The sequence below is a fragment of the Myripristis murdjan genome, chromosome 5, assembly GCF_902150065.1.
Source record: "Myripristis murdjan chromosome 5, fMyrMur1.1, whole genome shotgun sequence".
Classification (NCBI taxonomy): Eukaryota; Metazoa; Chordata; class Actinopteri; order Holocentriformes; family Holocentridae; genus Myripristis; species Myripristis murdjan.
The window spans coordinates 17,425,256-17,449,918 of record NC_043984.1 but is presented as its reverse complement, the minus strand read 5'-3'; the positions used below and the strand labels follow the sequence as shown (position 1 = coordinate 17,449,918).

The 24,663-nt window shown below is 42.2% G+C and overlaps 3 protein-coding genes across 3 annotated transcripts; 2 read left to right on the top strand and 1 right to left on the bottom strand.

Moving 5' to 3' along the window:
* The first annotated feature begins 1,456 nt into the window (after window positions 1-1,456).
* p4htmb (prolyl 4-hydroxylase, transmembrane b) lies at window positions 1,457-8,282 on the top strand. The gene is made up of 9 exons (XM_030050703.1): window positions 1,457-2,290; window positions 2,710-2,791; window positions 4,221-4,411; window positions 4,506-4,602; window positions 5,535-5,697; window positions 6,252-6,437; window positions 6,725-6,815; window positions 6,980-7,103; window positions 7,841-8,282. The coding sequence occupies exons 1-9, from the start codon at window positions 1,973-1,975 to the stop codon at window positions 8,062-8,064; spliced, it is 1,476 nt and encodes a 491-aa protein (XP_029906563.1). The 5' UTR covers window positions 1,457-1,972; the 3' UTR covers window positions 8,065-8,282.
* A 267-nt stretch (window positions 8,283-8,549) lies between these two features.
* On the bottom strand, window positions 8,550-17,207 carry slc26a6l1 (solute carrier family 26 member 6, like 1). Its single transcript, XM_030050700.1, has 19 exons — window positions 17,086-17,207; window positions 16,651-16,790; window positions 15,817-15,927; window positions 15,560-15,735; window positions 15,302-15,466; window positions 14,586-14,738; window positions 14,165-14,247; window positions 13,918-14,065; window positions 13,702-13,815; window positions 13,141-13,218; window positions 12,877-12,972; window positions 12,582-12,688; window positions 11,017-11,086; window positions 10,835-10,927; window positions 10,589-10,699; window positions 10,060-10,479; window positions 9,805-9,859; window positions 9,558-9,703; window positions 8,550-9,468 (listed from the first exon to the last, which is right to left on the bottom strand). The coding sequence occupies exons 2-19, from the start codon at window positions 16,700-16,702 to the stop codon at window positions 9,442-9,444; spliced, it is 2,205 nt and encodes a 734-aa protein (XP_029906560.1). The 5' UTR covers window positions 16,703-16,790; window positions 17,086-17,207; the 3' UTR covers window positions 8,550-9,441.
* A 1,160-nt stretch (window positions 17,208-18,367) lies between these two features.
* On the top strand, window positions 18,368-23,904 carry kbtbd12 (kelch repeat and BTB (POZ) domain containing 12). Its single transcript, XM_030050695.1, has 6 exons — window positions 18,368-18,472; window positions 18,910-20,073; window positions 20,904-21,174; window positions 21,936-22,086; window positions 22,300-22,497; window positions 22,599-23,904. The coding sequence occupies exons 2-6, from the start codon at window positions 19,001-19,003 to the stop codon at window positions 22,766-22,768; spliced, it is 1,863 nt and encodes a 620-aa protein (XP_029906555.1). The 5' UTR covers window positions 18,368-18,472; window positions 18,910-19,000; the 3' UTR covers window positions 22,769-23,904.
* Window positions 23,905-24,663: the final 759 nt, after the last annotated feature.

The window sequence follows — 24,663 nt, the reverse complement described above, 5'->3', positions numbered from 1 at the left end:
CCATTCCCAAACACGACGGGCCTTCCTGGTGCCCATCACGGGGGGCCACTGCTGACTGACAAAGCTGACAGCACTGCAGTCATAATGCCCAACAAAGTGGGATAAAGCCACAAGAAAACCCCACTGACTGCCGACAATGGTAAAAATTTAATCAAGCCCACACAAAGAAGATGGCACATACCAGTGTGCACATGAAGCCAACCTACTAAGTCAAACACTGACCACACCAGCTGCAGTAATCTAGGGAACCACAGGGGCTACAGTACTCACCCAAATTTGCAAATCAAGTATATTATAAGATCTGTTATAAGAATCAGACTTTGAAGAAACATTGTCATGACGTGAGCATGTTCAGAAGAAAACAATATTGTGATTGTGGGCTAAAATCACCATGATTTCTTTCTTACTATATCCAACTGCAAAGTATAATTTGATGAGGCCACCAAATTATATTGATTTTTTTTTTCTCATAATTCTACAACTTTAATGTCAGATATTCTGAGTTTTTTCTCTGAACATTACCCCCCACCACCAGCACCATATTTTCCCTTACAATGGCCCTAATATGCTGTTGTACAAAGCTAGCATGGTAGGCAAAAAAAAAAAAAAAAAAAAAAAAAAAAAAACTTCTGGCTGACAAATTAAACAATGCAGTTTAGCTTAGCCTATCATTACCATGTAACCATATAAAGCAAAAAAAAACCGCCTCAGTTCACGGTGACCTGCAGCACACGGGTGATGAACTGAAAGGTGGGTTAACAGAGTAATTCAGTTTCCTACCTGTACCTGGTCGGAGGCCGGACAGGAACAGAGGAGCAGCCGGAAGTTGTCCATGCTAACAGGGGATATTCTGCCTGCCAACCGGAAAATACTAATAACTATTTGAACTAACTAAAAACTAAACTAACCCTAATCCTATTATAAGTGCATTTCGAGTAATGTATTCATGTACATCCCTAATGAAAAGTTCACACAAATATGTCATTTGACAAAATATTATCCCATATTATTTGACCCTTTTACATGCCCTTCGTGCCCTTTTGCCCCCTTCTGCTGCTTCCTGTCTGTATATTTATACCTGTACTTCATTCATAAAAACATTGTGTTGGAGCTTATGTATTTGAACGAAACAAACAAATAAAACACATCTGAGACACGCAGAAGTAAGAAGTATTTTATAGATTTATTAAATAATAATTTAAATGTTCATTTGACCCATATTAATGAGTTGTAAAAACTAAAATCATCTAATATCTCAAAATTATCCCTAAAAATTGAGCTGGCACCCTAAATAAAATTACCTTAATGTCACAGGAACACCCATATTACGCTATGTTTAATGATTAAAAATCTATGAGTTATGAGTTGTGTGTTGTTGCCACCAGGGGGCAGCATTGCACGGCACTGGTGGACTTGGTGCTGTCAACAGGAGAGCTTGTGCTGAGGCAATGGCATGTAAACAGTGCGATACCGTGGGTGGCACACGGATTTCCCCTGTTCACATTTTGTTTTTCTTTTATCGCTCGTTTCAAATGGATGATCAGTTCGCTTGGTCGAGGCTGGGGGCATCAGCTAAGTTTCTGAGATGAGTTCTCCGGCGCTGTCGGCTGTGCCTACCAATTTGCGAGCAGGATGCGCAGTGCGTTATGCTGCTGACTGGGAACTGCTGCAGTGTAAACAAGACTGTCCGCGACCGCTGCGGTGCTGTGGCGGAGGAGATCACCGTGCGCCCTGCCCGCGGTAGTGCAGGTCTCGGCGTAAAGACCTTTTCCCGCAACCCATCTGTGTTGTTTTGCTGTTTTATTAGCCCAGACAGTGCTGCGATGGACAAACTGCCCTAAAGCCACCAGAGCGAGCGGGGTGAGGAAATTTCATCCAACTGGACAGCTGTCAGCAGCTTACTTTTCTGTCAGATGGACTGGGGACGGATGTTTTTCCACCGCTGAGCAAGCATCAACTTCAACCTGAAATCATGGAGACGGATGCTGGGGACACGACTGCACCCGCGACCTTATCACCCCGTCCACCATGTGCGCGCATCTCCTGCCACAAGAGCAGCAACATCTGCTCCCGCTCCTACTTCATGGTCGTGATGGTGTTTTTCCACATATACATCATCAACGTCATTGCACTGCTACTTTACGTGCATTACAACGACGGCCACGGAGGTGCGGGTCCGAGTCGTGATGCCCCCAGCGGTGAGCACCGCCAGCTCCCCGAGTCTCACCGTCTGCCGGCACAGCCCGAGTTCCTGCGTGATATTTCCCTGCCGCGGATCGAGGGGATAAGGGTGAGTAATGATGGGCCAGTCTCCCACTCACTTACTCACTGACACACACACTGCACACATACACACGCACACACACAGTCGTGTTTCCATCACTTCAGAGGACATTACATTGACTTAAATTAATTTCTTGGAGATCTAAACCCTAACCATGACCACTACTTGCCTAACCCTAACCCTTTACATAATCTTTCCACAACCATGAACTTACCTTAACTTAAAATCAAGACCTCATCATAAAATGAACGATTTTTGTCAAGGGGACTTGCTTTGTGTGGCCATAAGGGAGTTGAGTTCCCACAAAATGACTGCGTAAATAGATTTATGTCCCAACAACATTAGTATTACCTGGTACACACAGACACACACACACACAAACACACTCACATGACCTACAAGTCAACCTTCAATTTGTCTTCCAGGTGGGGCATGTCCAGAAGGTGTCACTAGTGACAGATAAAGTACATGAAATGCGGACTCTAAGCCTGAAACCTCTCCTGTTCGGTAAGAGCCAATACACTCCTACAGGACAAGGCTGTTTTTCAGAGGGTGCTTACCCTTTAGGTGTCTGCTGGCTGAGCTGATTCACCAGTGAAGTTCATTTTCAGATTGTCCTCAAAGATCCCTGTAATTTATTTAGAGAAAAAGCCTAACTGTGGTTCCCTCACGCCCAGCCCTGGCTGCACACATTCCCTCTTTGCCTCTTCATCAGTGCAGCACATTAGTGCAGCGCTCTGGCTCTGTCTGTCACTGTGTCTCAGGCTCAGGCCATCTCAAACTTCCCTATACAATCAATTGGCTGCACAGAACTTGTCCTGTCCGCAGAGCACTGCGGCCACGGGTCTGAGAGGGGCATAATTAGGACTTGAAGTCAGTGTGTATATTGAAAACTGTACTGTCCATCCAGTGATTATTCAGGTCAGAACGCTTCAAGAAAAGGAAGGCAAAGTCAGGGTGTGCAGTATAAGCCATCACAAGGCCTCCGCCTAAGTGCTGCAATCTGTGTGCTAATGAATCACTTCATTTCTTCCTTCATTTTCTTCTCTTAAATTCCTTCTTGGCCACAGGGAACAAGCATTTTCTCTGTGACCAAAATGTAATCCTGCAATGTATGCACTTGAACTCTAATGGAAGTTGCTATTAAAGGTTGAACCATGCATCAATGGGCCTATTTAGGCAGCCTTTTATTTGCAGATGATTTGGCAGCAGCCTACATAAAAATAGATCCATTTGTAAAATGAATCTATTTTACCATCCACATTTAACCCAAGGGAAGAAGTCATGTGCAAGTAGTGCAGAAAACATAACAATACAGTGAACTATATCTTGGGAAAAAAGTGCAATTAGGAACGTTTTAGCTGGTGTGGGTGGGTGTGTGTGTGTGTGTGTGTGTGTGTGTGTGTGTGGTATATATATTTATATAGGAAGCATATAAATAGCAGTTAGCATAACAAAGTCCACAGAGGAAGATAGACAAAAGGCACAAAGTGAAATAGGTAAAATAGAATTCAAATAGATAAATGAAAAGAATAGAATAGAGTAAAATCCATTAAAAGTACGTTTAAAAAGGTGCATTTTCAGCTGATGTGTAAAAGAATACACAGTTGAGGCTGTCCAAAGTGTGAATGATAGCTCATTCAACAACTTATATACCCTGGTACAAAATGTTTGGTCCCCTTTAATTATTACTCTGGGCTTCAGAAATCAGAGTAGAGCCTTTTCTGGTGACTTCAGGCTATGTCAGTGTTTGTATGGGGTAAAAAGTTCAGCAGTATTGATGGGGACTTGACCATGTGTGTGTAGGCTATTGGCTCAGCTGGCCGTTGCCCAGCTTGTGTGTACCATTAATTGCTGCAATCATACAGTCCCTTCGATCCACAAGTTTTCTCCCTATAGCTGCGGCTCTATCTGTTTCTATTTTTTTTTTCTACAGAGATTCCTGATTTTTTGTCCGAGGAGGAATGTCGCGTGGTGATGCAGCTCGCACAGCTAAAAGGTCTAATGGAGAGCCAACTAATGGTGCAAGAGGGCCAGGAGGAGCTGGTGGAGGAGCTAAACCTCAGCCCAGAGGACATCTTCAACCTTCTTGATATCAACCAGGACGGACAGCTGCAGCTCCACGAGGTGTATGTCAGTTTGTGGACTGTGGGCTTGTTGTGTGTGACATTCGTTCTTGTTCCTGAGGTGTTTAAGGCGTTGGTGTCTGGGTCCTCCGCAGATATTGACTCATTCCCGGGTGAGGGACGGCATCTGGCTCACACCAGAGAATCTGCGAGAAATCTATGCCGGGCTCAAAGCTGACAAGGATGGAAATGGTGAGAAGTCAACCTGATGTGTCATTTTAGGTTTAAGCCAAAAACTTTTCACACGAGGTATTATTAATCTGCTTTAGTTTCATACACATTTTTTGTTAATGGATATGTTTTGAAAAATATTAGTTGGCATTTTACAGATTGTTTGCTCCTGAAATTGTTCGGAAGATGTAAAAAATGTGCATTGCTGATGACTTTGTGCTTGTTATTGCTTATGAGAGATGACACTTTCCTTAAGTATTGCAAAATATGAGCAAACTCAATATATTTCCTGTCATTCTGTGATTTTTTATTGTGTTCTTGCATACTTGAATTCATATTCTCTACATGATAGAGAGGAAAATGTTTTGATATAATTTTTATAGGTGAAGTACACTGGAAAAGTTAAAACACACACACACACACACACACACACACACACACACACACACACACACACACACTGATGTATCTCAGTTTGTTGATCTAGTGGCTTTAGAGCTTTGTTGGTGTGTGGCAAGATTTTTTGATTTAAGCACAGTCAAGCATTGGCCCAGGGGTTAGAAAAAGCTCTTTAAACAGAAGCAAGTGTGTCAATATACAGAGTTTTAGTGCCATAATCAGCACTACAACCAAAATTATGACTGTCAGCAAAGGGCCTTCTCTCTTGTCTCCCTATTTCCCTGTAGAATTGTACACGCTGACTCTTGTTCATCACTGTACCCTCTTCAGGTCCTACTATTTTTTGTTTCTAGCTGGGAACCAGCTTTTTGTGTTCAAATGAGTTCATTTTTAGTCTCAATGCTCAGAATGGTTCAAAAGCTTGTTGGTCTAAAAGGCTTACATGTGTGATGGGAATTTCATGACAGGTTTAAATTAGGCTGTTATTGAAAGTCATCTAAGGCTTAATCAAGGCAAGGCGTCGTGGTGTATGTACTTTCTCTCATTTTGGACAGGTTTGCTGAGTCTAGAAGAGTTCAGGCTTCTGAGCAGCGATGCATTCCAGCGCTTTCTGCTGCAGCAAGGGGTGAAAAGAAGTCAGCTGGTGAGGAACAGCAGGCACACTTGGCTGTACCAGGGCAAAGGAGCGCACCGGGTCCTCCAAGACATCAAGAAAAGGTGAGCAGGTCACACAACTGTTGATAGCTGTAGTTATACTTTCTCGTGTCCTATCATTATACAATACCAAATATTAGGTGTGCTGTACTTAGGTTATATAATTAGGTTACGTGAGGTTATGTGATCGCCCTTGTTGGCCAGTCTGTCCATCCATCTGTCAGCAGGATAGCTCAAATATTACTTGACAGATTTGTATGAAACAGGGTTGGAAGATCGGTCAGGACACGGTGAAGAACTGATTAATTTTTCAGGCCAACCCGCCTCAGGCAGGCGTGGCAACAGCCAGGGCTTAGCAAAAACAATGCTGTAGTTTCAAGATGCATCCATATAATCTCACAAAACCCAACAAAGAGGTTTGTTTATGGGTCAAGGCAACACTGACGCCACTGATTGCCCAAATGGGTGTGTGCTAGGACAAAAGAAGACCTGCAACCTTGGCAGCAGTCTGAGCTCCACTGAGTGCCTTCATGTGTAACACAAGTGATTCAGAGATATTTGTCTCAACCTTGCCATGCGATAACAACTCTCTTTGCTTTTTCTTCTGTCTAACAAAGGGTGACTCGTCTTACTCGGCTCCCACCTGCGTTAGTGGATTTAAGTGAGCCTCTCCAGGTGGTGCTTTATGAGCAAGGAGGGCACTACCATGCCCATCACGACAGCGGTCCTGTCTATCCTGAAACCGCCTGCACACACACACGCCTCGCAGCCAACACTTCTACTCCTTTTGAGACGTCTTGCAGGTGAGACTGCAGAAATCCACAGTGTTGAATGGGTTTGATCAACCAACATGCAAATATCTGTCAGTGAATGGGTCTGCATTCGTCTGTCCAGTGTGATTACTAAATTGTGTTTGCTCAGGGCTCATTGCTTTTCATTACATTCCATTGTGATAATTATGGGCATGGTAATTTGTGTGACTTTGCATTGCCGACTTGTAAAGATTTGTTTGCTTGTTTGCAGAGTGTGTGTTGTTATGGGGTATGCACGCACACACGTGTGTCAATTTAAATCTATGTTGCACACCTAGGTACATCACAGTTCTCTTCTACCTGAACTCTGTTGAGGGAGGCGGGGAGACCGCATTCCCTGTGGCAGACAACAGGACCTATGATGAAGTGGTGCGTAGTTGTGTGTGGGTCTGTAAATGTGTGCAGAGAGCCCACTGGGCTTTTGAAGTACATATGGTGCATGTCTGTCATATCTGTGTTAACTCACTGGGCCATTGGGTGCTTGAGCCTGACATTAAGCTAAGTGTATCACTGAGTTTGAATTTGTCTTTTAGTCTCTTATACAGAATGATGTGGATCTTTTGGACACCAGAAAGAACTGTGACAAGAGTAACCTTAGGGTGAAGCCTACCAAAGGGACAGCTGTGTTCTGGTACAACTACCTGTCTGATGGGAAAGGTAAATACTGCCAACACAAAGTTCAGCACCATACACCGCAGTGAACAGAGAAAATAAGACTCAACAACACAAAGCACAGATGCAAGTGACATTTCTGAGGTTTAAGCTCGTATTGGAGTATTAAAGAGTTAACATAGTTTGGTATGAGTTTTCCTGTCAAATAGTTTGATCTTGAGCTTGATAGAGGAAAGGTCATTCATGACAATCTTGTTTGGATCAAAACAAAAATCCAATACTGGATTTATATTTCAGATCCTTGTTTACCTTTCCTACATACACCAGTGATTATCTACGAGTCCCTTAAAGCCAAATGCAATCATATGTAAAGACACAAAACTGAGTCCACTTACCAATATATAGAAATGGAAAAAAAAGGCAGCAAAGAAAAAGATAACATTACATGAATATCTACATGAGGTGATTTAGAAATCAAAAGTTGAGTGCAAAGGAAAAATGATTGCTTCTTGTGTATAATCTTAATTTTCCCAAATAGATTTTGGTTTCCTGAAATGGGGGGACCATATATAAAAAAGGGCCACAGATCTATTGTTGTTCCAATTGTTCCAACCATTCAATTGAAAATACCCAGCAACAAAGCTGTGCCCTTTAATTGCTATTTTCAAAACCATCAGAGCATGGAGCTTCATTGTGAACATTTAAAAATAAAAATAAAGGATTTTGCTAAGCAGAAGAAATGGGGAAAGAAGAGCTCTTATTTATTTTATTTTTCTCAATAGGTTGGGTGGGAGAGCAGGATGAATATTCACTGCATGGAGGCTGTATGGTCACTCATGGCATGAAGTGGGTCGCCAATAAATGGATTAACATCGACCCAGACTACCAGCGGCAGGCTCGCTATCAGCAGTTGGTGTCACAACAGCCAGAGGATGACGATGATGATGATGAGGGGCTGAAGATGAGCACTGACCCGTACAATTCTGACACACATCAAGACTTGTAGCTTTTAAACCAAATCCTAAAATCTACCTAACCTTCCTTTGTCCTGTGCACAACTTCCTTCCTTAATGTCCTCTGCGGCCAGTATGTTGAGTTATATTCAGGGAACGAGGTCACAGTGGGTTTATGCAACTGTAAAGAGAGATCTTAATGTTAAATATTGCTTGGATATTGTTATGCTATTTTTTTAACCCTCTGTAAAAACCCTATTTTAGGAATGTTTCACACCTATGAACTTAACTTGGCACAAGAGACAAGAAACTTCTCTTTGCATGTACTAGGGTCACAAGTTCTGCTGTTGCCATGGGCAAAAAACTGCACTTGACAAATGAAAATGGCACACCATGAACTGTCCGTTGTCCCGCCTATAGTTGTTGCGTGCTGTTACCAAAAAAGAAAACAACTCTTGCACTTTCAGTGTGGTGCATGTTTGCCTTTACTTAGTTCCTTGCATCCATGTTGTTTGTTTTTTGTCAGATTTTATTTGAATAAAATGTTTTGTTCAGATGTTACATTTTTACTCATGTTTTGTGTTTGTTGTTTCTTAATGCACTGATTTACCCTTACTGACAATAAAATATACAATATAAAATGAGATTGTGTTTTTTGTTGAGAGTCAAAATTTTCATTTTATCTGTAAAAGGACCATATCAGTGATTTTGCATGTTTAGTCTGATATCTTCAAAATGTATGAACTTCACATTTCTTTTAATCTTTTCCCAAAGCATAATAAAGTCATCCTCATTAGCTCAAAAGCTAAAAAATGTAGCACTGTTGTGTTTTGATGACTTGAAACTGGACACAGTGAGATGGTCCCTCTGCCAGAAAATAGTCCCTGGGGAAATGTCTGCTTTACACAGCCAATTATCAGTTCTGTGGTTTATGAATGGATACAACTGTTAGCAACAGAAGCACATCATAACACAGGTGCTTCAAACAAAAATTAAAATTAAATTTGAAATTTTGATTATATGCCGTGAAATCTATAGTATCCCCGCATGATTTGCAAAATGATTTGTTGCCATGTAGAAAATGGGTAAAGTGTAGTAAATGGACCAAAATCACTAATATAGTCTTTTACGACAAAATATTGTATGCATATTTATATTGACAATATTTACACCAGCCTATATGCACTTCAAATGCATCCCAAAAGTAGAGCAGAAGGGAAAAACAACAAAGAACAATACAGAATTAAAATAAAGAATAATGCCAAAATACATAAGTCGTATGATCAGCGTACTCTCAGTTTCCTCTGTTACCAACATGATGAAACTACAAATGTTATGTCAGTTTGTGATTGGTCTGTTCATTCCAGCCGATGGACGTTTTTTTCAATCCTCTATGCTGATAGCTGACTGTCACTGCTTGGTAAAAGTTTTCAGAGTCTTGTGCTGCTGTGCATTTCCTGCAATGAGACATCTTGTTAGAAAGTAGTAATTTATTTAAAGTGTCATGATCATGCATGTTTATTTGAACTATCAACTACAGACGCACCACTGAAGACTCATATCTGGGGATCAATGACGCTCCACGATGGTCAAGGCAGTACAGCACAGCATCATGGACCGAGGCAAAAAGACGTCTCTTTGAAATCGACTCAGAGAAGAAGTCTCCCAGCTCCAGCTGCTCCACCACAGACGCTGAACAGGAAGCAGGTTACAGGCAGAAAAAACACCAGGATAAAATCCATTCATGTGCCAAAATACAAGCCTATATTATATATAAGAATGTGTTCACTTACCCTGACACCCAGCCATGTAGACATCTATGTCAATCTCACTGAAGTCCTGGAATATCTGTGGGAACAGAATATGCTGAATATTAATGCTCTGTGAGAATACTGCCCTTAACTTTCTTGACACTCAGGAAGAGTTGGATTCCAAAAACTATTCTCAACTGTTTTATCTTCAAAACTTAAAGCTTTTTGCCATTATGACTGAGTAGGTTACATAATTTATTCTTTTTAGGGAATAACAAGTTACACAAAGCTACTCACATTTTTCATCGTCTTGATAGCCACTGTATCTATGAAGTTGGCTGTGGAGAGGTCAAGAATGATGGAGTGAATGTCCCAGGTCCACTTGCCCAAGGACCCGAGAGAGACCCGCTCCAGGTCGCGGCTCAGGGTGTCCTCGCTACTGGACCCGAGGGTGGTGGTGTCCTCGTCCTGCAGGCCGGACACCGAGCCCAGGCTGGTGGAGTCTGGATCCCCTCCTTTCAGGTACTCCCATCTGCTGTGGCCCTCTGGTGTTTGTGGTGTCAGTGGCATGACAAACACCGTCCCATTCTCTCGCCCGCTCCAGGCCTGCTGATCCTCCTGTGTGACACTCCCGTCCATGCACGCATCTCTCCAGCGGCCAGCCTCTTCCTCCACAGAGAACACCGGCCCTCCGGCCAGCTTTTTAGCTGCCCGCCTCTGTGGGATGGGTAGTGACAGGAGTGACCAGTGGGCCAAGATCCAAAATGTCAGTGCAGTCCTTTAAATATATTTATAAACATCAAAACTAAAAATAGCAGAGTATTACCTCTCTCTTGGCTTGCCTTCTTGCTCTTCTCTCAGCCCTCCTCTCTCTACGTTTCTGTTTTGCCTCCTGTCTCCTCTTATAGATAATCATTTTACTGATGTCAAGCCCACTCTAAAAGCAAATCATGTAAAAAAAAAAAAGTCCTTTTTTGATCCCCAAAACTTGAGAGAATTTGGTTTGATAGAGTAGAGACAGTGGAGAAATTAGACCTTAAAATAATTGGTGTTATTAATAAAGAAATTAAACCTTTTCTTTCAGGGCTTCAAGGTACAGGTCAGCGTTGGCGAAGTACACTGTGGCAGAGGAACGAAATATAGTGATGCCTGGAACTTCTCTCACCTGCCAAATAGAGAAGCATCATCATCAGCTCTCAGAGCTAGGGTAGAAAGTTGATTTTTGAAATTCCCTCTTTTTCATCTTATATTTACCTCTTTGTGGGTCTCTATATCCATATAGAGCTCTGTGCCTGGAATGTTTCCCAGAACAGAGTATGTTGGCCTGAAGGACAAGGGAAAATAATTGTGTATTTTTGTTTGTTTGATTATTTCATGTTCTCTTTCAGATGCTAAACTTGGCTGTCTGCTGTATGTATATACACTATATTACCAAAAGTATTCGCTCACCCATTCAAATGATCAGAATCAGGTGTCCTAATCACTTGGCCTGGCCACAGGTGTATAAAATCAAGCACTCAGGCATGCAGACTGTGAAACAAGACATTTGTGAAAGAATGGGCCGCTCTCAGGAGCTCAGTGAATTCCAGCGTGGAACTGTCATAGGATGCCACCTGTGCAACAAATCCAGTCGTGAAATTTCCTCGCTCCTAAATATTCCACAGTCAACTGTCAGCTCTATTATAACAAAATGGAAGCGTTTGGGAACAACAGCAACTCAGCCACGAAGTGGTAGGCCACGTAAAGTGACGGAGAGGGGTCAGCGGATGCTGAAGCGCATAGTGCAAAGAGGTCGCCGACTTTCTGCACAGTCAATTGCTACAGAGCTACAAACTTCATGTGACCTTCAGATTAGCCCAAGTACAGTACGCAGAGAGCTTCATGGAATGGGTTTCCATGGCCGAGCAGCTGCAGCCAAGCCACACATCACCAAGTGCAATGCAAAGCGTCGGATGCAATGGTGTAAAGCACGCCGCCACTGGCCTCTAGAGCAGTGGAGACGCGTTCTCTGGAGTGATGAATCACGCTTTTCCATCTGGCAATCTGATGGACGAGTCTGGGTTTGGAGGTTGCCAGGAGAACGGTACATTTCAGACTGCATTGTGCCGACTGTGAAATTTGGTGGAGGAGGAATTATGGTGTGGGGTTGTTTTTCAGGAGCTGGGCTTGGCCCCTTAGTTCCAGTGAAAGGAACTTTGAATGCTTCAGGATACCAAAACATTTTGGACAATTCCATGCTCCCAACCTTGTGGGAACAGTTTGGTGCGGGCCCCTTCCTCTTCCAACATGACTGTGCACCAGTGCACAAAGCAAGGTCCATAAAGACATGGATGACAGAGTCTGGTGTGGATGAACTTGACTGGCCTGCACAGAGTCCTGACCTGAACCCGATAGAACACCTTTGGGATGAATTAGAGCGGAGACTGAGAGCCAGGCCTTCTCGACCAACATCAGTGTGTGACCTCACCAATGCGCTTTTGGAAGAATGGTCAAAAATTCCTATAAACACTCTCCTCAACCTTGTGGACAGTCTTCCCAGAAGAGTTGAAGCTGTAATAGCTGCAAAAGGTGGACCGACATCATATTGAACTCTATGGGTTAGGAATGGGATGGCACTTCAGTTCATAGTATGAGTAAAGGCAGGTGAGCGAATACTTTTGGTAATATAGTGTATGTATGTATGTGTATATTCATCATTACAACAGAAAAATCTTGAATTGAATCCTACAGAATCCTGTGTCAAAAGCTGTAGATGCTTTTCACACAGTTTGAAAGAGACACCACAGCGACAAATTCCCTATGCTGCAGAGGTGCCTTACATCTGCGTCCTGAAGATAACAGTCAGCAGAGCAAAGGTGATGGAGGCTGCCAGGCCCAGGTCCAGGTTAAAAAGTAGCGTTGACATCCATGTGACCAACCACACCACCTGAGGAGCACATCAGACAATCAAATCACTGTGTTCATCAGGAAATGGGAATAAAGACAAAACTCCAGATTAAATGTCACAAAAATGTTTTATGTCACTTTTGTTGGTGTTTTAAGGTTTTTTTTTTTTTTTCAAAAAAAAAATTTTTACATGTTACATACAGTACATACAAAACTTTATCCACTGACCAGATCAGTCTTGCTGCTCCTCCACAGTTTGACGATGTCAGAGTACTGCTTGAACATACCCTTCAGATTTACAAAGACAATTGCGGCAAGGACTGCCTGAAACAAACCCCGCCATGAGTTTTAGGATTATTAATCAAGTGTGTATACCTGGAAACTTGAATAAGCCAGATCATACTAACACAACATTATATATATGTTAAATATATGTACAAAAAAAATGCTAAAGTAATGTGAAAGGGGAGACAGGGAGTACAGCAATAGCACCTTTGGCAGCTCCTGGAACAGCGGCCCAAGCTTCAGTATTGTCACCAGCACGATAACAGCTGAGGCCATTCCAGCCATCTGCAAAAAGATGCATTCTTCATAAAACCCAAAATGATTTGATATAATTTGATTTTTTTTTGTTGATGTTGTTGTTTTCTGTTTCTAGATTCACACTAGAAACAGAGATATCTTACATTGGCTTTCAGTGTGTAACTCCAGTGTGTAAAGACAGATGCTCTTTGGATTCACTGACAAATTATCAGACCAAGAAAGAGAGGAAGGTTAGAGTTGTACTTTGCTTTGTGGTCACTACGTCTTAGCCAAAAAACATGAAGGCATGCTGCTTTGCAAAAACTAACCACCCTTTAATTAAATGGGCTCAGCACCTACATGTTTCAGCTTCACAGTCTTCTTCAGGGCATAAGCAGTGTGTCTCAGACGTATTGACCACAAAGCAAGGTACAAGTCTAACCTCTCTCTCTTTTTTGGTCTAGTGAGCCGTCCTTGTTCATGGTTTCTGAACTGCTGCATCCCTGCACTCTTTCAGTGTTTTCCTCTCACCTGTGTTTTTCCTCCAGTGCTCTCCTGAATGAGACTCCGGGACATGGAGGAGCACACAGAGTAGCACTGGAAGAAGCCTCCCACTGCATTACTGAGACCCAGAGCCACCAGCTCCTGCAGCAGGGAGGTGACAGAGAGGAGACAGTGTAGAGAAAAAAATACAGCATGTGGATATTAGTGTACACCGATATCAGTTGGCGGAGATAACTGGTTCACCTGGTTACTGTCCACCTTGTAGCCATGCTTTAGTGCAAACGTTTTCCCAAGTGAAATGGATATGGCATATCCTACAATGGCCAGTGCAAAAGCATCGCCGATAACTTCTCCAAAAAGGCTCACATCCGGTATTTTTGGTGGACTTAGACTGGCAGACAGGCAGAGGACAGGAAGGAAATCAGTTAGTTAGTGCTAACCAAGTCGGGAATATTAATAAACAAATGAAGACAACAATCTGGATGCTTACCCACTAGGAATTTCCCCTACTACTGAGATGGTGTAGTTGTTGTTCAAGCTGGCATAGGATGATATCAATGTGGCTGCCACAATCTAATCACAAGAAACATACATGGCATACCGACAAACACACAAATAATACATCTACACACACTCATACGCAAACGCATTTCAATCATTAAATGTCAATCATTAAAAATCTGGTCAATCATGTGCTAAAAGCATCTAATCATTAGCTGTAGATGTCTCATTTTTGCAGTCTTGCACAAATGCCCTGGCTCTGGAACTACTGCTGACTCAGCCTTTTGGTTCTGCTGTGTGTGTTTCCCAGTGCTGCGCTATCAGCATCACTGCAGCGTGCAGCACTGATAATGTAAACCTCTGCTTTTTTCTCACTAGAGATGAGCGAGCGTGTCCTTGTGTCAACTGACTGTGATGAGCTCCACTGGGATGGGCACTGGCAGCTTCGGGCTGAGGAAGGAGTTGAGCTCTTTAGCTGCAATGAGGAACACCATGGACACGGTGCTGACCACCAGTGTGGGCAGATGGGTGTTGGGCAGCAAGGAGCAAACATCTACCAAGGTCTGAGGATGAACAAAGGTAAAACAGGGATAAGGCTACACACATTTACTTCTGCACAGGTGAATCACAAGCAGAGAATCATGCTGAGCTGCACACTTTCATGGTTTTGTCCAGTTAAGCATTCATCACAGTGAGAACTATGGAGAATAATTTAACAGAGACTGTGAAATTAAACGCAGTGCAGATCAGCACTGTTGTATTAACCACATGCATAGGAATCAGTACCAAATATTTGATGGAAGTGCATGGAACACATCTGCCCTTTGCACTATTGTCTTTTTTAGTACACTAGCCCATCACATCAGTGCACCATAACACTGTTAACACATGAAGACTTGAACACCACATTACACTACATGCACCATTAACCTGCTGTTTGCACCATTGTAGATCTAAAATTATTTTTCTGAGTTGCTGTTTCATTGAACTATTTTTTTGCATATTTTTTTCCATGCCTTTTACCTTTTCATACTTTTTTACAGTAACATGTTATATAGTGGTTACTTTACAATTGTGTGATGTATAGTGACAACAAAGCTGAACGCTGAACCTTGATGATACTCACATACACCAGTGACAGCGGCCCACTAAACCTCATAGGTGACACCCCAAAGATGTACTTCAGTTGTGCCACCACAGCATGGGCTGCAGCAGCCGTTGTGTAAGCCCGCACCAGTGGTTCAGACAAGTAGGTTCCCACAAATCCAAACTTCACCAAACCAAGCACCACCTGTGCACACAAACAAACACAATTACTTGTTTAGGGACAGCAGTAATGACTATATGAGGAGTATCTTTTTGTTGGGTGTACTCTTTTGCAGACCTGGATAACTCCTCCTAGGACAGTGGTAGCAGCGGCCACCTGCACCCTGTATAAATCCCTGGCTGTTACGTCCACCTCTGTGGTGAGGTTGGTCCCGTTCATTTTGAGGAAGGCCATGTCTGGAGCTAGTCTCTCTGTCACACTCCCCACCATGATGCTGAGCACGGCAAATGTACCTGAAGACAGCACACATGAGCAACACCTGAATGTTAATCAAACAGTAATAATTGTTGTCCACTGCCCTCCTCTCTCCTTACCGATGGATATGTGACGAGATGTCCCAAAAAAGAAGTAGACCAATGCTGGATAGAGGGACGTGTAGAGCCCAAATACAGGAGGTAAAGAAGCCAACAGTGAATATGCCATGCCTGTGAGAAGCAGGAAAGAAGTCTTGTTACAGTAGCCACACATTGACACTGACAGTTTTGTAAAGGTGTGTTAAATTTTAGGCTTAAAAGCAAAAGAAATATCCTCCAGAAGGATTAAAAAAAAAACTTATCTGCAAAAGAGTATAGCAATAACAAAATAATGCTTATTTACTCAATGACACACTGACTCACTGACACTGAAATAATACAATGGGTTTTTCATTTCATGCACCCATGAGTCATGACACTCACTCAACACATAGATGACTGTGTTCAGATAAAGACAAAAATACAAAATTGCAACAACTAGTTTTTTCCATAGCAGCAATGTGCTGAGTGACATGTCAACATTATAATATTACAAAATTAAACTGGATATTGTCTGGGATTTTGGCTTATCGTAATACTGTCATATGGCATATTAGAGTTGTCTTTTCCTGGTTTTAAAGGCTGCATTACAGCAAAGGGATGAAATTTGAATTGGACTATTCAAGCTGTTCTGTTATGTACCTCTACCTGCTTAGTCATCATATCTTCATTACTAAGACTGTTAAGCAATAATCTGTATAAATATCTCATGAGAGCATACTCATCCCTACAAAACTGTCACAACATCAATATTGAGATATTCAGCTGAAGGCACTGTGATATTTGATTTTTTCCATATTGCCCAGCCCTAAGCAACAGTTATACTTTCTCGAGCATGATGGGCTATTGTCAGACCTTGTGGTAGGTGCATGATGCCCACACTGATGCCGGAGATGAGGTCTGGCATGCCATAGTCCCACACTGAGTACTTGGGCAGCCAGTATAAAACAGGCAAGCTGCTCACCACACTTCGTTTCAGTCTGGGTACTGTACATCTGAGAGGGATAAGTGGAGGAGATAAGTGAAGGAGAGAGGGGAGGCACATGCACCTCGTTATTCTTAACTGTGCTTCAAAAGATACATTTATTAACAGCCATGGTCCATGGTTATCACAGATCAGATTAAATTGCACTCATTACATCTTTGGATTGTAGTTATCTTCAAGCCACTAAATGGAAGAAACCTCATGTCCCAAGTCGACACCACTTACATGGAATAGCACACTATCGAGTGAGGTGCATTTACCTCAGACTTCAAATTGACAAAATAAAGACATGAACTTTGCCTTACCTCAGGGCATCTTTAAGACGTTCGTTTAGAGAAGGGTGAGTGTCAGAGTAGCTTTTTCTCTGTGCTGCCTCTTCTAGTCTCAGCTCGTCCAGCACATCCCTCTCCACCCTGTATTTCCCAAGTCTGTGTGTTGGACCCATGGCGGTGAATCTAAGCAAACTCTGTGCTTGTTGTAATCTCTTTACTCTTCTTATATGGAGTATACACAGCCTACAAGATGTATTCCTGAGATTTGTATTTAAAATAAATTAGACTGTACAAGCTTTGTCTGTCAAAGCTGCAGTGCAACCACTGTCACAAGACCCATCTGCACATGTATTGTACACCATATTGCCTAATGGTTAACTGGTTAACTACAATGATGACTTAAGGAGAATGATGATTAGTAGGCTTTTTTAACAGTGATGGCTGACCAGAATAAACAAAGATGTGCTAATTCTTACCTTAAAGTGGAAAAAGATTAACTGCCTGTTGAATTACAACAACTATCTGTACCATATAGGAAGTATATTCCAGTAATGTCCGTTACACAAGCAGAAATAAACTTAATGAGCCATGAATTATCGGTTTTAAGCTCAAACTACATTGATCCTTGAGGCTTGATGGAGGAAAAGGCTCAGTAAAATTCAAATGTAGGTTCTCAGAAAAGGTCACAAGTGGCCTTTTAATATCTACACAACACAAGACAAACAAGTCAGAAATTCATCCATGTAAACAAATCAGAATAGATCAGACATCACATCTAAAATAATCATGTTAGCTGGTTTTTCTGAAGTGAACATTGAACACAAGTGATATTTGCTGGTATATTTGCTGTAATGGTCTCAGGACTTTTTTAGCCACCAGAATCACTGGGTTAGATTTGATTTTTGAAGTGTGTGCCCACATTGTTGCCTGGGCCTTTAAGAGAGTGCTGTCATGAAATCTGAATCCAAGCTTGAAGCAATGTTTCATTTCAGTCAGTCCAGAGCGACACACACGTGACAGAGACAACAACCTAACTGGAACAGAGAATGATCCTGAATGGAATGCACTATAATGGGGAAACGTCAAAGTATGAATGACAAATGAATCTGCAATTTGTCACTGTTAATCACTTAATGAAAAACCTATTCATGCTCATAACTGCAGCCCTTCTGACCCACTTGCTGTCTGCCACAGCACAGTCTATTTTTGGGTTAGTTGCTCAGAGGGCCAAGGGTGCAGAGGGGGGGTAAATAGCTTTGTCCCTGCTCAGCCCCTCTCTAACCCCCCTTAAACTAACACATTCAACAACATCAACAGCACATGGAGCCTGATGGGAAAAACACGACCATTTACCGGTGTTTTTAGGCAAAAGACAGCCTAACAGTCGGATTTCTTAAAAGCCAAGGAGCTGATGAGTCTGGTAAGCCTATAGTTACAAGGGAATGGGCTGTTTAATGTGTATGGTGTGGGAAACAACAGAACACATTCAATGCTGTTTTTTTGCTCTTGTATTGTACTTTCAAATGTTACTTTTATCATTCAGCCTCAGTGCATTATAATGCTGATGGCTGAAATATGCAGACAACTTGTGCAACCGTGTTGACAGAGCTGTGGTTATTTTAAGCATTATCAAATGATTTATTTACCATGTATGGTTAATCAAGCAAGATAATTGCTCATCCTCAGTTCCAGATCTACTGTCAAAACAGGACACCATCCAAAGTGCATGTGGGTGGTTAGTGTTAGCACTGCAGCAACGTTTAACATTAATATGAATTTACTAACCTCAGCTTGTATTTTCTAAAATAATGATATCAGCAGCTGAAAACTGATTTTGTTGCTTTTTTTTTTTAACAGGCAGTCTTTTCACCTGTTGTTTCAGAGAACTGATCTTTTTAACCTATATCTACCCTGTGTAAATATTATTGCTGCCAAAAAGTAAACCACAATGGATCTTAGAGCTAAACACGGGCTGGCACTGCTGGACCAGCTGAGGAAGATGAGGGAGACTGAGAACCTGACAGACGTGGTGCTGGTGGCTGAGGGCATCAGCTTTCCCTGTCACCGGGTGGTCCTGTCTGCCTTCAGCCCCTACTTCCGTGTCATGTTCACCTGCGGCCTGCGTGAGTGCGAGAACAGGGAGATCTTCCTGCATGACACCCCTGCTGAGAGCCTGGGCCTGCTCCTCAACTACATGTACTGCTCCGATCTCCCGCTCACCAACGCCAATGTGCAGGGCGTCTCCATCGCAGCTTTCCTCCTGCAGATGGATGATGTCTTTACCCGCTGCCAGCTGCACATGACAGAAAACATGGATGCCTCTAACTGCCTCGGCGTGTATTATTTTGCCCGTGACCTGGGCGCGGAGCAGCTGGCCGATCACGCTCAGCGCTTCTTACGCCAACACTTTGTTCAGGTGTGCCACAATGAGGAGGTGCTGGAGCTGGAGGCCCATCAGCTGGGGAAACTGTTGACATCTGATGACCTCAATGTGTCCCGGGAAGAGACCATCCTGGATGTGGTTATGCGCTGGGTGAAGCACAGCAGCGTGGTGGATGGAGAGGGACGCAGCCGGCATCTGCCAGAGCTCCTGAGGAAGGTCCGTCTCCCCCTGGTCAACCCTGACTACCTGAGAGAGACCATGAAGAGGAACACGGCCCTGCTGGCTGATGCAGACTGCATGGAGATGGTAAATGAAGCTCTGGAGGCCACGGCGATGCACCCCTCCGCTGCGCCACGAAAGCTGAAGCTGCGGTACGGAATGGAGTCCACAGATCTGCTGCTCTGTGTTGGTAACGACGGTGGTGGGATTAGGTCAAGATATGGCAACTATGCTGAGCGCAGCTTTTGCTTTGCCCCGTCCACAGGCCGCACCTACTACATCACCTCGCCTCGCTACGGGGAGGCCCTGGGCTATGTGGGCGCAGGGGTTGTGACCGATGGAAATGATATTATTGTGGCAGGAGAGGCGAGTGCGCGCAGGATGTCCCGGCAGAAGGACGTGAAAGTTGAGATTTTCAGGTGAGAAGCTTATTTTATGCACATACAGACTGGTGAGAAAAAAAACAAACAAACAAAAAAAAAAACAATATAAAGTCTCTTTGTAATGTGTTGGGACACCACGAGCCATCAAAGCAGCTTCAGTGCTCCTTGGCAAAGTCTTTGGACTCTACTGGAGAGATGAAACACCATTCCTCCAACAGATGCTGCACATAGTGAGGGATATTATAGCAGGGCTGCCGTGCAAAAAGTCCTTATTACAAAGACAAATGCACATTTGAGAGTTCATTGATGCAAAAGCCACAGGCACTGGTGGACCACTGGTGCATGTGTGGCATCCATCAAGACAACACTACAGGCCTGAGAGCTGGAGTCCCACAATGAGGGGGGGCACTTGGTTTGCATTTTCCACTCAACCCATCAGAGGGAAGTCTCACTTCTATCCTCTCTTCCAGGAGGACAGTGCCCCCATCCAGAGCAAGGGGACACTAAATGGTTTGATGGGAATGAAAATTATGTAAATTTTTTGCTGTGGCCTTCAGTCACCAGTTCTCCACCCACAGGAGATTTTGGAGCAATGTATTAGACAGTGCCCTTCATCACCATCATCCAAACACCAAATCTTTAGGAAAAGTATCTTTCAAAATATCTTTAGGAAGAATAGAGCTCTATCCCTCCAGTAGAGTCCAGAGACTTGGAAATCTTTTCCACTTCTGGCTGCTCGTGGTGGCCTAAGACATTTGCCACCCATCTGCACAGTAAATGTTATATCCAATAATTATATTTTGAGACAGACTGCCAGATTTTGACTCTGCATTTGATTGGTAGTCATTATTATCTGGGGTTTCCAGGTACAAAGTTGAAGCCCAAGGAAGCTGGGAGTGCCTTACGTCAGCAGAATACCGTGACTCTTATGCTCTAGGATCTCTGGGTGACACGCTGTACCTGCTGGGCGGCCTGATGAAGCTGAAGAAGCAGTATCTCATCACTAACAGTGTGGAGCGCTGGTCCCTGCAGGGGGGGCCGTGGCGCAGCGCAGCACCCCTGCCCATGCCTCTGGCCTACCACAGCGTGGTTCAAATGAAAGATCGCTTGTATGTGATTGGTGGTCGAACCCCACAGGTAATGTGGAAACAACAGGATTTCATGATACAAGCAGAGGTGGACAGTAACTATGTACATTTAATCAAACACTGTGCTGAATTACAGTGAGGCCCTTTTCCTTTACTCCACTACATTTATCGAGCAGCTGCAGTCACTTTGCAGAATAAGATTTTACATGCAAAATATAAATAGGATGCACTGTTATTTTTATTTATTTATTTTATTAAATTTATAAAGGACAGTGTGCACTTTCATTAGCTATTCAAAAGAATAAAAAGATGAGTGCACCAGATTTAGCAAGAAAGCTAATTTCCATCTGTAGTCCTTAGACTGTTAGACTTGAGACTAGCAGTACAACATTAATACAGCATTAAAATGCTTCTTACAGGTTAATGCATCAATAATTTAACACTCTGAAAGCACACAATTCTTCAAAATGACCACTTTTACTTTTCATGTTTGCACACAGTTTACTGCAAAAATGTAAGATTTTGAATGGAGTACTGAGTATTGTAGCAGTATTGAGTATTTTTTCATTTTGGTATTGATGCCTTTAGTTAAGTAAAGGATTGCTTGTCCCAGTACTGTATACTTGTATTCAATTTATAAAGCTGCACTGTGCTAAATAAGCAATTATCCCAAAACATACAGATTCACATTTGATTTTTGTGAGACTCGTCACATCAGAAGGCTACAGAGTCAGATGGTATATGAAAGCGCCGCTCTTTTCTGACTGTGCACCTGTTCTACTTTATCATGCCCCCCCCCCAACCTTCCAGTCATACCGGATGGATGATGAGCCCGACCGCCTTAGTAACCGCCTACTGGAGTATGATCCAAACAGAAATAGGTGGACAGAGTTAGGGCCCATGAAGTACTCCAAGTACCGCTGCAGTGCTGTGGTGCTCAATGGTGAAATCTATGTAATGGGTAAGATTTTGTTTGATCAGCTAACATGTGAATGTGTAAAATAAAGTAAGTCCATCAAATTATATGGTATAGTGACATAGCTCTACATTTTGTTTTTCTAAGTTTTCTTGGCATGTAAGCAAGATACCTTCATGCTTGTCCTCCTTCTGTTAATTTCTACAATAATTTAACAAAATGTAGGTATTTGGTGGTAAACCTCATTTCCACTGATAGGAGGCATTGGCTGTGAGGGTATGGATCGAGGGCAATCACGCCGATGCCTCGATGCTGTGGAGATCTACAACCCTGATGGAGATTACTGGCGGGAAGGCCCCCCTCTTCCGTCTCCCCAACTCTCACTGCGCACCAACGCCTCAAATGCAGGAGTGGTGGGAGGCAAGATTTATGTGTGTGGATACTACAAAGGAGCAGGTAGTAAAATGATGTTCATCCATGTCAATGTTTATGACCTCGAAAGATGTTTGGTCTTTCCAAGTGCTCTAACGCTCTCTCTGTTCCTCTACAACCCTTAGATCGTCATGATGACATAACAAAGGACATTTTAGAGCTGGACCCATGGGAGAACCGGTGGACAGTAGTGTCTCGACGTGCTCTGATGCACGACAACTATGACGTGTGCTTGGTGGCAAATCTCAACCCACGAGGACTCATGTCCCCGCCTGAGGACTTACTGAAGCAGTGACTCCTCGGTGAAATCAGATCAAATTCTGTTTGGGACAATTTGCAAAGCAAGTTCAGCTAAGCCTGAGGCACTTATTGCATTTATTTATTTATGCATTTATTTTTCACTGTATCGCAGCTTTGCATGAAAAGCAATCTGCAGTTTACAACTTGCACATTTTAATATGAGAGAAGACCATATAGAAAAACTATTTTGTAAATATTTTTCTTGTTTTTTTTGTTTGTTTTTTGTTGTTTTGTTTTTTAAGCCTGCTATATGATGTCAGCAACAATGATTGATACCCTAAGACATGCTGCTGTGACATTCATGTCTAAAATATTACCAGCAAGAATTTTCATAACAGCACAAAAAATGTTTCCTAATATTCATGGGCCTTGAGCCTCAGTACAGATCACACCACAGCCAGAATGTTTCAAAGTAAAACATTCCTGCTGTGAAGTGAAACATTCTGGGAACATTTAAAAATCATAAAAGTAAACATATACTGTAATGAGTTTGTAATCATTGCAGACTAAGTACTAAAACCTGTTATTACAGTGTAATAACAGACTTTTTTAAAATGGTATCCTCTGCTTAATACCCTAAGAAACCTGAGCAAATTCACTGGATTTCTTTCAAGGTGATTAGCAAATTAGCAAAAAATTACCAGAAAATGAGTTTAAAAATTAGCAAAAATCTTGTGTTCAAGTTGCATTCAAACACCTCTCACAAGCATTTAACACTTTACCCAGAAATCTGCAAAACATTAGTAAATGTGACATGGAAATAACCATAAAATTACCAAAATAGATTTTTTTAAATTTATTTTTGTGTCATTGTTTTGTTTGGGACATGTTTTAAATGCCTGTTAATGGCATCCTAAAGCAGTCTCAGGCAGTTTCCAGATGCATTTCACATGTCAAGAATTTGGGTGATTTTTTTTTTTTTTTTTTTTTTTTGTGCTCATTTGCTCATTACCAATTTCCCAAATCCAGTGAATCTTCTCAAGTTTCAAACAGCTAATAATGACTAAAATATAAGACTGGCTTAGTGGTTTCGTATACATAAATGTGTTTGTTAGTTGAATGCTTGTGATACTAAAAGATGGACAAAATATTTGATTGTGCTTTTGCCAATAAACATGGATTTCATCCACAGGGTGGAGCATTTTTGTAGCTTTAACACAAGACGTTTGAATGTTATGAGCTCAGTCATATGAAAAGTTGCAGTTAGCTTGCTTTTCTAGTCATTAATGGACCATTCCATTCACGATTCAGAAAAGCCCAATCATTAAAAACGTGTGATTTAGGAGGCCGAGTGTGGTGTAGTTCCACTGTGGTTTACAGCCACATGTGAAAACAAATGCAACTCCAATAGTCACATGTTAAAATTTAAAATTTTAACATTAAAAATTAAAGTATGAGGAAGTGTATGTTTCTGTCTTTGCAGTGAGGGTGCTGCACTGTTGTGCTGCAATACTAAAATTCAAATGTCTGAAATTTGTGAAATGAAGCCTCCTAGGAGTTTTTTCTAAGTGCCAAATATGTATGATACACATCTGTACTCTGACCACTAAAACAGGTGGACAAGTTGGGATGAGGTGTACAATAGTCACACATGAGGGAGTAATGACAAGCGTTACTCACCATTCTGCTATTCAAAGATCCTTTTCTGTCTTGTCATGTAGAATGTGTTCAGAGTTCATCTAGACTAAGCCAATACCAAAATATAGGACACAGGACGATAAAATTGAGTCCTATGACTATTGAAGATAAATTGTTATACGTTTGTGTAATGTGCTGTGAATTTTTAAATTTAGTTAGGCTAAATAAAATACTGCAGGCTAGTTGGTTATAACACATACAGGATAAAATCAGCTGGAAAAAGTCAGCACAGATGCTTAGCTGGTAAATGTA

Coding starts and splice junctions, on each gene's coding strand:
- slc26a6l1 (XM_030050700.1), bottom strand. CDS start 16,702: ATGCCAGACCTCATCTCCGGCATCAGTGTGGGCATCATGCACCTACCA. Junction 15,736..15,816: donor ATCTCGTCACATATCCATCG/GTAAGGAGAGAG, acceptor TGCTGTCTTCAG/GTACATTTGCCGTGCTCAGC. Junction 12,973..13,140: donor TGTTCCAGGAGCTGCCAAAG/GTGCTATTGCTG, acceptor GGTTTGTTTCAG/GCAGTCCTTGCCGCAATTGT.
- kbtbd12 (XM_030050695.1), top strand. CDS start 19,001: ATGGATCTTAGAGCTAAACACGGGCTGGCACTGCTGGACCAGCTGAGG. Junction 21,175..21,935: donor TTGGTGGTCGAACCCCACAG/GTAATGTGGAAA, acceptor CCAACCTTCCAG/TCATACCGGATGGATGATGA. Junction 22,498..22,598: donor TGGATACTACAAAGGAGCAG/GTAGTAAAATGA, acceptor TACAACCCTTAG/ATCGTCATGATGACATAACA.
- p4htmb (XM_030050703.1), top strand. CDS start 1,973: ATGGAGACGGATGCTGGGGACACGACTGCACCCGCGACCTTATCACCC. Junction 6,816..6,979: donor ACAGGACCTATGATGAAGTG/GTGCGTAGTTGT, acceptor TTTGTCTTTTAG/TCTCTTATACAGAATGATGT. Junction 7,104..7,840: donor CTACCTGTCTGATGGGAAAG/GTAAATACTGCC, acceptor TTTTCTCAATAG/GTTGGGTGGGAGAGCAGGAT.